This window comes from Sinocyclocheilus grahami, unplaced genomic scaffold (assembly GCF_001515645.1).
Source record: "Sinocyclocheilus grahami isolate Dianchi unplaced genomic scaffold, SAMN03320097.WGS_v1.1 scaffold687.1, whole genome shotgun sequence".
Classification (NCBI taxonomy): Eukaryota; Metazoa; Chordata; class Actinopteri; order Cypriniformes; family Cyprinidae; genus Sinocyclocheilus; species Sinocyclocheilus grahami.
This window is the reverse complement of record NW_015505866.1, coordinates 582,377-595,295: the sequence shown is the minus strand read 5'-3', so window position 1 is coordinate 595,295 and position 12,919 is coordinate 582,377. Positions and strand designations below refer to the sequence as shown.

The window sequence follows — 12,919 nt, the reverse complement described above, 5'->3', positions numbered from 1 at the left end:
ATATATATATATATATATACACACACACACACACACACACTCATACATACATATATATGATGTAGCTCATATCAGTGCAAATGATTGCACGATAAAAAAAAGTCCATGTAAAAAGGAAAACTATGTACATGCTTTGTAGTTTGTGGCTTGTATCTTGTTTTTTTCTTAATCAATACACCCGAATGCCAATAATCTGATAATAATATATTATGCTAACTTTAGCAAGGAAGCATTGCCTATGAAAAGTGTGTTGTGTGAATCACTGGACAGTACCATTCGGAAAGAGTCAGGAGGGAGGGTTCAGATAACACCAGTGACATATGCATGCTTTTGTGCAATATTAAAGATTAATCACTGGGCGTAAAATAAGCAGCTTACGCTATTAGAATTTAAAGTAACAGCGACCCGACGCGCACTCTGAACTATAGGATGTTTTAAACACGCATTTGCTCTATTACTTATCCGCCAGCATTTTGAAAGCGGTTTTCTGTCACTCTCAAAAATAAAGCGATAGAAAAAAAAAACGTTTTAAGAACTTTTTATTCTCTAGTTCTTTTGAAAAGCACCTTCTGGTGTTTCAAGGAATTTAAATGACTATATACTGATCTTAATAATCTATAATGTTATATCAAAAATATTTTTAATCTCTAAAGAACCATATAAACAACTTAAGAACCATATATAGCCATGATCCTTGATAATAAGATGGTTCTTTTCTGAACCTTGATCATCTTGTTTCTGGCACAAAGGAGAACTTAGAGAGAGGGAGAGGGGAGCGATCGTGTGTGTGTGTGTGTGTGTGTGTGTGTGTGTGCACTGAGAAAGACAGAGTATATGAAATAGAGTGTGCATGGCTGTACACATGCCCGCTGAGTTATTGCGGGGGGATATTCAAAGCCCAGCCCATCGATGTTGTAGGTTTTACTACAGCTTTCGTGATGTCATGGCAAAGGGCGGAGGGAGGAGGTGGGGGACAATGGCTCATGAGGGAAAGGTAAGTCAATATTACGTTTTCTCGCTGACAAAGGCAAATGAAGCCATGTTTTTGCTTACAAACAAGTAGCGTTCATACCGCCCCGTTCTGGATCCTCGCTCGTCCGTAGCAGCACCAGCGAAGCGCCGATCCTCTTCCCCGCTGTCACTGAATCAGTCGGGATACTACTGAAGAAGCAGAGTTTAGTTTTCTTTTAGAAAAATCTATAAATTGGATATTTTACCCCAAACTGTCTCACAGCTTACTGAATACACGACGAAGACGAGAGAGGCGTCTGGCGGAGAAGCTTTCGGGATTATTATTTTTTTCACTCAGGTAAACATGATCATGCCATTCGGCTTTATTTATAAATTATAAATAGTTTGGGTTATTTTTTGTTAATGACCAAAAAATCACTCAGGAGGATCGTTGAGATATGTAGCAAGATTTAGAGTCAAGGATTGAGTTGTTGGAAGATATTATAAATGTTTCACTCTATATTATTGTATATTTTGATAACCAAGGATGTGGACTATCTAGATCATCCCATTCCGAGATGCCCTACAGATCAAGGTTAATGGCTTTTACGTTGAAGGATGCCGCTTTATTTTCATATTTCATCCTCATTGCACTTGTATGAGCGATGATTGTTTTCATAATCTTTGAACTAAGATGTTTGCTGGTTTATAGTTCGTACAAGCGGGTTTGTGTCGGAGAGGATAGTGTGAGTGTGAGTCCATGCTTCCCTGCTAGAAGAAGCTCCAGCGGAGAGTGTGTGGAGTTGACATGGAAAAAGTGATGGAGAAACAGTCAGCTATGGCGCTCTTGTACAAACGCAGCGAATGCCTATTTGTTTTCTCACTTTGCCACAGAAATCCTGCGTGCGTTTGATCCTAGAGATGAATCGGGAATGCTGTGTCTGTATTCCTCAGCTGCCTGCTTATTGTCGCGCATAAATGCTGATTATATGCGCGCAGCGTGCATTAGTCAAAACTGTTATTTCTCAGCCGACTTCGTCGCGTTTTGAGCTTTATGAGCGTATATGTGCTTGTGTGTTTATAATTTATCCTTTCGGAGTGATCGCACTGTAAGTGCTCACTGTCATGTAGTTGTATAATCTCCATTTTTTGGCACACATACGGAGTTGCTTCCATATGGCTCTGTGTAATTAAGGTCGAACAATGGGCGTAGCGCAGGACTCCCGGCCGAGTGCACGAATGGCGTGGAAGAAGAAGGAGGGGTGGCCATTTGATTTTCTGCTGCAGAAAACAGAGTGGAGAGATGCTCTCTTTAAATGTCAACCGCCCCTGGTGAGATGCGCAGAAGAAAAGTCATGAGAGTTGAAGCAATAACGCCCATCCTCTGCATCCATCCCCCGCCCCTGTTCATTTCTAATGAGTGATTAGTGCGTCTGTGTCTCATATTGCTTAGTATTCCGGGGCAAATGTGTTAGACATTCACTATTGTATGAAGTATAATATCAAAGCACCTGCAACCAAGATGGTGGACGAAGTGAACGTGGATGTGTTTCATCTGAGAGTCAGTAATCTGATCATGTAATCACAATGAACCTATGCTACACCTATGTGTGTGTGTGTGTGTGTGTGTGTGTGTGTGTGTATATATATATATATTGGATTGCATTATTATTGCATTATTATTATTTTCAAGAAAATATCTGCTTGTTGTAGAGCCAGAATCCTCATGCTATGAGAAAAGTAACTGGAGTTAGTGAGCTGGAGTTAGAGGAGTTAGTGAGCTTTGAGTGTGTGACTAACTTCTCACAGTCTGAGGCTTCTGGCTCTATGACAGCCAGCACATCCAGATCAGATCAGTGCTGTAGAGAAGAGCGGGGAGTGTTGTAACACAGGGTGAGGTGTAACACCATCAGTTTAACCAATTACAAATGAGCTACAGGGGTGAAATCACCATCATGAGCCTCTTGTGGTGATGATAGAAGCTATAAGCCTCTATGTACAAATATAAAAGAGCTACCAGACCACTAAAATTTAATCTCTGATTTAGAATTTGACTTTGTTTTTGTTAAATGACAGACCTATTAGGTATTATCCGAATAAGCAAGTTATCTTGTTTAATTTGATAAACTCTAAAGAAATAACGTGGCAGAGCAAACTTGTAAGCTTGTAACACTTTTCCATCACTTCTACTGAACCTGCAAATATTGCATATAATGAGACTACATATAGATTAAATGTTTTAGTTTTGAGAGGGACTATCACACTATTTTTTTGTTTTATATTTGTGTTCATTGTTTTAATTTGATGATTTTATTTCAAATGTTTTCCATGTGAATTAACATGTTTATAATGGAATGAGAGTGGGGTGTGATGCATAATGATTTTAGCGACATCCACTTGTCACGATATTCAGCACTGTGTATAATGAAGGTCACCTGAGCGCAACATTGATTCATGGAGTCGTTTATTTGATCTCACTCGACTAGAAACTGGTTTTGGTAATAACTTTCACAAGATCCTATCTATCTGTTTGCGGAAATTGCGCAGAATTGCGCAGTCGTCAGGAACCTCCAGAGTTTAATAAAATGGGATGCTGCTATCTGTGCGGTGGGGGGAATCCTTGCAAGTTTTCCCAATTATTTCTGTCAGCCACGTTAATATATAACCGAACAATGTGCTCAGTATTATAAACAAATGACACTATAGCGAGTCATCTGGTGCATGCAGCTCTTTTCACCCGAATCATGAAATCTGGGACTTCACAGATCGCCGTTTAATCTTATCCGCGGATTAATTGCTATCATAATCAAACAAGGTTGTTTGCAATATACCAACGTCAATGCTCATTTGGGTTGCCCAAAGGCGCTAAACGCTCGAAATAGGCGCTTGTTTATCGCTCGGTCCATAGTACAGAAAACTAGAGATATAAAAGTGAAAAAATAAAGATGTAGCGCTGCAGCAGGTGCCGCGGGTTTTCCCGGAGAGGAGAGATAAACATGTGGAATGGAGCAGCTGGGCCAAATTGCGCTCTTCTCATTCAGAGCACAGCAGAAAGCCACACCACCAGGGACGAGGGTCAGGGTCACCCCAATCATTAGTGAAGAAAGGTGCCATTTAGAGCAGCCTTTAAGCCTTGAAACACTGAATCGCATGCAGTTGAATTGGTCGGTGATTTACAATGCATGTTTGTGCTGTTTGAGTCTTGCGCGACAACCGCGCCATTGTTTTGTTTACTCTGAGTTTTCAGGTGGTTCTGTTTCGTTCGGTGTTTTGAACAAATGTTGTAAGAATCGTTCTCCTTTCCTCACGTGCGCTCATTTACATTTCTTTCACTAAAGTTTTTTTATGCATAGCTGACTACCTGCTTTTAAAGTAGTTCCGTGAAGAGCTAATCTTTTAGGAATCGTTCTTGTGGCCTGTTTTGCACTTCTCTCTAGTTTCACTATGCGCAGTAACTGTAACCAAACTCAGTCCTGGAGGGTCGGTGTCCTGCAGAGTTTAGCTCCAACCCTAATTAAACACACCTGAACTAACTAATCAAGGTCTTACTAGGCATACTAGAAACTTCCAGGCAGGTGTGTTGAGGCAAGTTGGAACTAAACTCTGCAGGAAACCAGCCCTCCAAGACCGAGTTTGGGGACCCCTGCTTTGAGACTTCCGATTTATAAGTCGCTTAATAAAAGAATAACAATGTATGATAAAAACTTTTTGCGCTGCAAACCAGTGTGTTTATGAATATAATAGTTAAACATAATATGACAAATACCAATTTGCAATATAAAGCAGCATAATGGACAGTTTGTACAAGTAAGATAACTATGTGAATAACAAGTCTTGCACATTAAGTTACAAATGGCAAAATCATTGGTTGGACCTCCTGAAGGAACAAGACCCATAACGAGGTGTTTTGAATCCGATCACTTAATTCATCATGTGAGTCACATGTATGATGTTTAAACATTTTTTTCTGAATACTCAGTTGATTTGTAAGCAGATTGCTTTATAATACGATATTTTGTGATAATAAGAATAACAAGAATCCGTTGAGTGAATGATTCAATGATGCACTCACTGAACACAAAAGACACACAAAACGTTTGTCGCCATCTACTGGCCAAACTCTGTAACGTACAAACAGAGGTATTGAACAAATCTGAACGAATCAATTTACAATCAGTACCTGGAATGAATCAACTCCTCCATAACTATTTCTATGGCACTTTTGAACAGGTATTTCCAGGCAGGACTGGAAGCACTCCTGAGCAAAAGCTTTAAAGAACATTGATAGTTAACCTCTTAACTTGTTCGTAACCTTGAGAGTGTTTCTGTCTGTTTAAGAAGCTCAGACAAAGGCAAATTCTGCCATTGCTCCTTTAATCACTCTCTGAGTTAGCCTCTTTCTGCTGCTCGTGGTTGTCATGGTGTTTTCCATGGTGCGTCATAAAGAAAAAAAAGAGTGCCCGTAGCTCTCAAAGGCACTTTGACTCATTTTGACATGAAGGAGAATCTAATTTTATTACTCACTGCCGACTTTCAGGCACAAGTCGATTTTTTTTATCTCCTGAAAAGAAAACTACAATTCACCATGAACATTAAATATATTTTGATGGTGTCATTGTTTTTATAATAATTAGGTTTGGGTGTGTCTCGCAGGCTAACGTTATACTTTCACCTTTGCTCTTGTTAAGAGCTTTCTGTTTGTTCTCTAATCGCAAAGTTGAAGTTAAATCTGCTTAACTGGAGCAGAGAGTGCAGATGTGTCACCCGTGGATTACCGTGAAGGCATCCATCCCTATTTAATCTAAACTATGGATTTATGTCTGACTCAAACAACTCTGCATAACCATGATGGATTTCAGCCGCATGACATGATTTTCTTGATTTGTTTACACTCATCTCTGTCTCCTTTGACTGTCTCGCAGTAGCAGAACTATTACAGATCATTTGTTAATCTCTTGTTCTTCCTGTAGTGTAATATTTTAAAGTGAACATCCACAGAAGCCAATCACATCATAGTCTCTCTAACCCATCTGTAAATGATGAACTATTTAGCTTTATTAATGTTCCCTGTCACTTTAGAATAAGTGGCACCTGAGCCACGGGGGTGGATTATGGGGGCCGTGCCATTTCAAAAGGCCCGGAAAGTGTGGAGTCGGCTATATGGCCCGGGTTTATGGTGTGATTTTAAAGAGCCCTTTGCGCCTCGCGGTTCTGTTTATTTAGCTTGAAATTTGTAGAATGAGAAAAAGCGAGAGAGCGTTGGGGGGGAAGGATGCACAGTAGTGCTATTGTAGTCACTTTTTAGAAGAGGGCTGAAAGTTGATAAATAAGCGTTTTGTTCCGTGTTGGTGTAGGAGTGTGTGTGTAAGGGGCATTGGAAAAGCTTTTACTGACAATGCCCTACAGCTTTCTAACTCTGATGACTGGCATCCTGCCTGTCTTTTTCTGGGTTATTGCTGCTGCACAGAGTTTTAGGAGGCAAATCAGATCTGCCTGCTTTGTTTATTTTGTGCTTGCTAAGAGAGAAGGGCAGATGTTAGAGGGGGAAGCGAGAGAGACAGAGTCAGAAGCTAGGCATGTTTAAAGGCTCCTCTTTTACTGACAGCAAACTCTTTCTCTTTCGCTCTCCTGCTCTTTGGCTCTCTCTCTGAGAGTGCAAGGTGAGTTTTAGTGCCCAATAAGAAACAGATGGAAGCCTGCTTTAAAAGAAGAAAACACCAGATTGAGATAAAGGTAAAGAGGGAAAATGAAAGGAAAAGAAAGGACAGAAGTGAGGGGAGAAGAGGCTAAATGAGAATGGCAGATGTGTCTTACCACTTAGTACAATATACCAAAACTGAAAACAATCATTATTATAGAGATAATGATTTGTATGACTGCAGACTGCATATGAAAGGAACAAAAGATTCAAAGTGTTTTGATATGAGCAAATTCAGTGAATTTTTTATATATATATATATATATATACATATATATATATATATATATATATATATATAGACACGCACTTTTTCACTTTTTGATACATATAAAGAAACAATGTGTTTTGCAATTGAAAGTAAAAAGAAAAACATTAAAAAAATGCATAAATAAAAAGTGTGCAACTATGCATATGTATTATTTTATTTTTTTCTTATATTTTAGTCTTTATACATAAATATATAACAACCTTTCAGTTTTACTCAACACTACAAAAATGTTACATGGGCTTTTCATGCTTGACAGACAGATTCAAGATCTTTGTGATTCAACACAAAGTTCTCTGGTGTCCTCTAATCATTTTAAAGGCAAAGCTTGACGGGTTAGAGTAGGTTTTTGAGCGTTTTGAACGCTAAAATCCTCAGAAGGTTTTCTCACGCAACTTTTGAGAGTTTGTTGCCTGCAGTATTGTTGACGGCTAAACAAAAGTGAGTTATGAACCGGAGTCTCAGCTGTGAGATTTTACAAACAATGGCTGATCCGTGCTCATTGATGAATGTAATGATTATTTTAATACGCCCTGTGTTTGATGGCACGCGCATGTTAGCGCTTGAGCGGAGGGGATATTTTTGCATCAGATTTTATTGACACTCTTTTATCATTCTATCACACATGTCTATCATGTGTACGCCAGAGGGGGTGGGGAACGGTTTATGGAGAGGTGGACTATTACCCTGATGAAAAAAAAAAGAAAGTAGGAGGGGAAAATTCTGATTTATGGTTGATTCATTATTTACTGACCAAATTCCCTCTCCCAACACGGGCCTGTCTTTGTGACCCCTCCCCTCTCTTACACTCCTGCCTGCTAAAAGCTCAATAAAAATGCACAAATGTGATTGATTCTAATAGCAGACTGACAGAGCTTCCAGCTGGGGTGTTTTAGCATGCATATGCATGCGCGTATGTGCGAGTGTGAGTTTTTTGAGTTCTCGCCTCTCTTTAATTAGAAGTGCATAGATCACTTGTGTAAAAGGCCCAGCCCCCATCATGACCTGTCAAACTGTCACTTCACACACATGACATTATGCACCTTTCAGTCAACACATAAATGTGCTGTATATGTGCTGTCAACATATTATATTAGTTAATGCATTTACACCCACAGATAAATGTCACTTTTAATTTTTTTCTACCAGTCTATATGTGGGTTAGTTTTTTTGTATAATTTTTTTTGTGTATCAATTTACACAACATTCTATTAAAAAAAAAAACATTTATACTTTAATACATTTTTGAGCATGATCATGTTCTTAAATTTTTTTTTGGGGGGGGGGGGACATGAAAGCAGAAATATTAGGGCAATACATTAATTAAAAGTAAAAAGCTTTATTAAAAGAGTGTGTGTGTGTGTGTGTATATATATATATATATATATATATATATATATATATATGACTATAGATTATGTTTGTTTGTGTGTGTGTGTGTGTGTGTGTGTGTGTGTGTGTCTGTGTCTGAAGTCATATGTAAATACAAACATAGATACATAGATACAAACAGTAAATTTCTAATACACTTGTTTTAAATAAGATTTGTTTTTTAAGATTCTTCCTTTTCTTTATCATGGATGCTTCTATATATCATTGACCCAGGTGTGTGTTTGAACACTTGTGCACTTGTGAGTGTGTCTTGCTGTTGAGATGGAAGGGGTTGTGTTTCCTGTGCTGAGGCTGCTTGTTTCAGATGCAGGTGGACAGTGTGATGAGATGATCTGGCCGTTTCACTGCTGAATCAGTCCGTTACAGCATCTGAACCGAACACTCCTTTGCCCTCGCTCCGCAAAACTCTTCTAACTGCCAGCGCAGATGCTGACATGACTGTCTTTTCCCTTCATTTTCATTTTTTTCATTTTCACTTATTGCCTTCTCTCTCTCTTTCTCTCTCCCAAACAGAAAATGAGTACCGGGGGAAACTCTTGAACCAGCGCTGGACGCGAGGAGACAAGATCAGCCGCTGCCGGCCCTCTCTCAGACTGCAGAGCCGACCAATCAAAGTGAGTCGCACGGCCCCTCCCAGCCAATCATCACGCAGGAACTTGGGCTTCCTGCCAAGTTGGCGAAAGAGGGTTATACATTTATGACATTCATCAGTTCTGTCTGTCAGCACACTTATGAAAGGAAGTCAGCGTTGTATTACCGCAATGTACGCAGTTCATGCCAGCTTGACCTAGAATGGGTTTTGGCAGAGCAGCCTAACCCCCCTCTGAATGAGCCGAGATTTTAAAGTGTCCCGCGTCCTGTAATTATGAAGAATTGGGCTGTTCGGCTCAGCCTAATTTCATTTTTAGAGCTTTCTTGCATTATTTAGGAAAACTGGAGAGATTTGAAAGCAGGGATGTCCTTGAGCTGCTTTTGTTTGCTATCTTTCATCAACATAAAAGAAAGTCTCTCTCTCTCCCATGCTACCGCCTCCCCCTTTCCTCTTTCTGCTTAGGTGTGTGTTTTTGCCATTTAGTGGATGCATCCCTTTTCCTTCTCTTTCACTCTTTCTTCTTCACGCTTTTTATTTGGAACAGCCCATATTTTCAGCCATCTATCTATTTCACTTCTGCATTGGGAAATTAATTGGAAGAGATTTCTAATGGGGGCGCTGGGATGGGGAGAGAAAAAAACAAGAGCGAGTGAAAGAGAGAGAGAGTCTTCGCTCTCTCCCGTGGGCCCATAAATGTATTTTCTTTTTTCACTCTGATGGAAAGAGTTCATCTGAAGCGATTGATTTATCGATCTAATTTGAAATGTTTAAAGGGTTGCAGTTGCAGGCAGCTCTTTTAAGAGCATCCAATTAGATAAAACCAAACTCTGACTGATCAGCATCATCCAACTGTGTGCAAAGGAATCAGCGCCAAGCTTATTCTCATGCTACCACACGCTCTTACAAGAAAACACATGAGCGTTTATACACACGCACAAAACAAAACCTCTCTCAGTTGTCAGTCAGGCTGCGAGAGTGAGCTCAGCTTCCCTGATGGATGGCTCAGATCTCCTTGGAGACCATATCGGCCTCCTTTAATTGGCCAATGCTTTCCGCAGGTAATTTTGGACATGTCAGTAGTCCTGTCACTCCAGTGATGGTTGCCACGCCAGGCCCAGTTGCGTCCTTTTCTTGTAAATGTGAAAATGAATAAAAGCCTCATTTATGCGCACCAGAGGAGGAGGGGTGACCTTCTTTGTGAAGTCATTGCCCCCAGCCAGCAATTTATATAAAGCTGTCAGAAGAGCATGAAGGAGCGTCTCCGTCCGCTTGTATGGAGAAGAGAGAGACACAATTAATAATGTAGCACACGGCCCGAAGGGATGCGTGGACATTCTCGCACTCTAAGTGGTAAAAAAAATGTTTGGCTTTATCTTAGCGTTCGCATTTTTATGCCAATTTTTTCTCGTTCATTTCAACGTTCCCGTGCTCCTTTTCCAGTTCTCAAAATCACTCACTCATTTCTCCGTCAACAGTCGTAATTAAAAACGCTGGAAAGAACAGATTTGAAAACATTGAAAGGCCTTTGAACGATATCACAAAAGAAAGTTGACACTGTCTTGCTTGTCACAAACACCTTCACTCCATGCAGATTTAATGAGGTGGAATTCAAAATAAAAAAAGGAATGCAAACTCTGAAGCGCTCACCTATTCGAAAGAGATGCGTAGCTATGGTTACACAAACATGTAAGCCGCGCAGAGGCTCCCTTACGGCCTGTTTGATTCATGTGTTGACACTAAGGAGACGGCAGTGAAAGACCAGAGGAAGCTACAGTGGGAAAAGAATAAAACGACATGCATCTGCCCTTGGCTTTTGTGCTCGGGGTCAGAGCGGTCACAAAGCTTGTTTCGGAGATACAGAGAGGACATAGAAGACTTGCAGATGGGCAAACCACACACAACACAATGCTCAGTGTTTGCGTCCACATCTCCCGGGTCTATTTGATCATCAATGTGAGAAAACTTTCCTCTCAGGCCTGCGAGTCGCGCTCAGAGTGTGAGAAGCGAGTATCTGCGCGCATAAAGCCGGCTTGTTGCTCGAGAGCGCGTGTGCTTGCGATCAAAACGCCCCTGGGAGAGGAAGAGAGACTCTCTGTGCACCTGTCTGCCCGGATACACACACACACACACACACAGCCAACTTTCATCACCCTGTACGCAAACTCCCTCAAATCGAACACAACACACTCATTATCCGCCCGTGCTGAAAATTCGGCAATCAACAGGAAGTGGCACTGCCAGAGAGAGTGCGCAGGGATAAAAAAGAAAGAGAAAGGGAGCATGTGAAAGAGAAACTCCTCTGTGAAAGTGCAGTGTGCCCTTGCCAGCTCCAGCGCTGTATTAAAGGCGGCAGCTGGGAGCGGGGTGAGCAGCGCTCGCGGAGGGTCAAAAGGAGAGAGTTTCGTGGATTTTCAAGGATTCCGTTCCATTTAAATCGCAGTAAAGTAATCAAAGCTAATGGCGCCATTGTGCCGCCAGAAAAGATCCAATGGCTTTACAGTGAGCAGACTTCCCTGCGTCTGTGTGTGTGTGTGAGCGAGATTGAGAGGGATTGACACCTGCTCCTTTTGTGCCAGAAAGCGCAGCGAGTGTTGCAATCGGGGACTCTGTGCGGGAGGAATTACAGTGATTTGGAGTGCCTGTGTTTGTATTATTTCTGTCACTGTAGTTAATATTGCTATTGTAATTACCACTCGAGCTTGCCATGGGGCCGTGAACGCAAATGGGCTCCTCTGGCAGACGCCATGCTCTGTTGTCTCGCTCTGTGTCCGTCCAATCAGATTGATTGTTCAGGGCCTAAATTATAAGCTGATGAGGGGTACAGAAGTGTTAGGAGGGAGAAAACACTGAAAATGCTCTGTGATTTAAAGGTTGTTTTTATTTAGATCTATCTATCTATCTATCTATCTATCTATCTATCTATCTATCTATCTATCTATCTATCTATCTATCTATCTATCTATCATCTATCTGTCTGTCTGTCTGTCTGTCATTTTTTCTTTGTTTATCCATCTGTCTGTTGTTCTGTCTGTCCGTCTTTTGTTCTTTCTGTCTTGTCTTATCTATCTATCTATCTGTCTGTCTGTCTATCTATCCATCTATCCATTTATCTGTCTGTCTTGTCTGTCTGTCTGTCATTTTTTATGTTTATCTGTCTGTCTGTCTCTAGTCTTGACTCTCTCCATTTTTACTGACAGATGAGTTTGGAAACTGATGACAAGCGCACTCGCACACGGTCCAAAGCAGGAAGAGGTCAGTGAACCCTCTCTCTTTCTCTCGCTCTGTCTTTCTCTTTTTCTCTCACCTCTAAAACTCATTTCTTTCACTGGTCAGCTGAGCATGTCTTATATGTTCGCTCTAGGCATATCTAATATTTTAGCTTCTCTCAAATAATCCTGCTCTTGGAGTCTCTAGAGGTCATTTTGCAAGAAAATCCTATTCACTATGTAGCATTCAGTAAGTTTAAATGGAGCTTTGTGAGAGAGAAAAGCATTCAACCGAACGCAATGTCGAAAGCTAAAGAAACGCTTAGAAATGTTACAATTTGATATGCATGACTAGATTACCCAACCGTTTGTTTTTAGAGGAAAGATCTGGGTTCAAAAAAAGTTCAGCTCTATGGACATCATCTCCAACATACTGTCAGACACCACCATCAGTAATTCTGACTCATCCCTCAGCTTGTAAAAAATTGTTTATAATAATACACATGCAATAAAAAGTCTATGGGTTAAGCCATCCAGGAAGATTAAAGCACTTTAATTCTGCCATACAAAAATGTGTAATTTGAGCTGTAAATCATCCTTTTAGCAAAGGGACTGTCATTATAGTCAGCAGAACTTCTGGTTATGAATTATTAATTGCTGTGGGTGGAGAATCAATTACAAAATACAAGAGTTCCATACTATAGTACTTTACAAAATAGTGATGTCATGTTCATTACTAGCATCCTTGTGCTTATAATGTTAATGTTGACTCTTTATATGGTCATAACTATTATTTTAAATTTATGTAACAT

At 40.4% G+C, this 12,919-nt stretch overlaps 1 protein-coding gene across 3 annotated transcripts in view; it reads left to right on the top strand.

Annotated features, from left to right (window-relative positions):
- The window catches only part of LOC107559484 (myelin transcription factor 1-like), a 90,446-nt gene that overhangs the window by 57,256 nt on the left and 20,271 nt on the right, over positions 1 to 12,919 (top strand). The window contains exons 1-3 of one of the 3 annotated variants that reach the window (XM_016243331.1): positions 853 to 994; positions 8,823 to 8,923; positions 12,099 to 12,153. In XM_016243331.1, coding sequence (XP_016098817.1) covers positions 12,099 to 12,153 — 55 coding nt within the window. In that variant the 5' untranslated portion in view covers positions 853 to 994; positions 8,823 to 8,923. Of the gene's footprint in view, positions 1 to 852; positions 995 to 1,032; positions 1,310 to 8,822; positions 8,924 to 12,098; positions 12,154 to 12,919 lie in introns of those variants that run through there. The other 2 variants (XM_016243330.1, XM_016243329.1) reach the window with 2 other exon arrangements.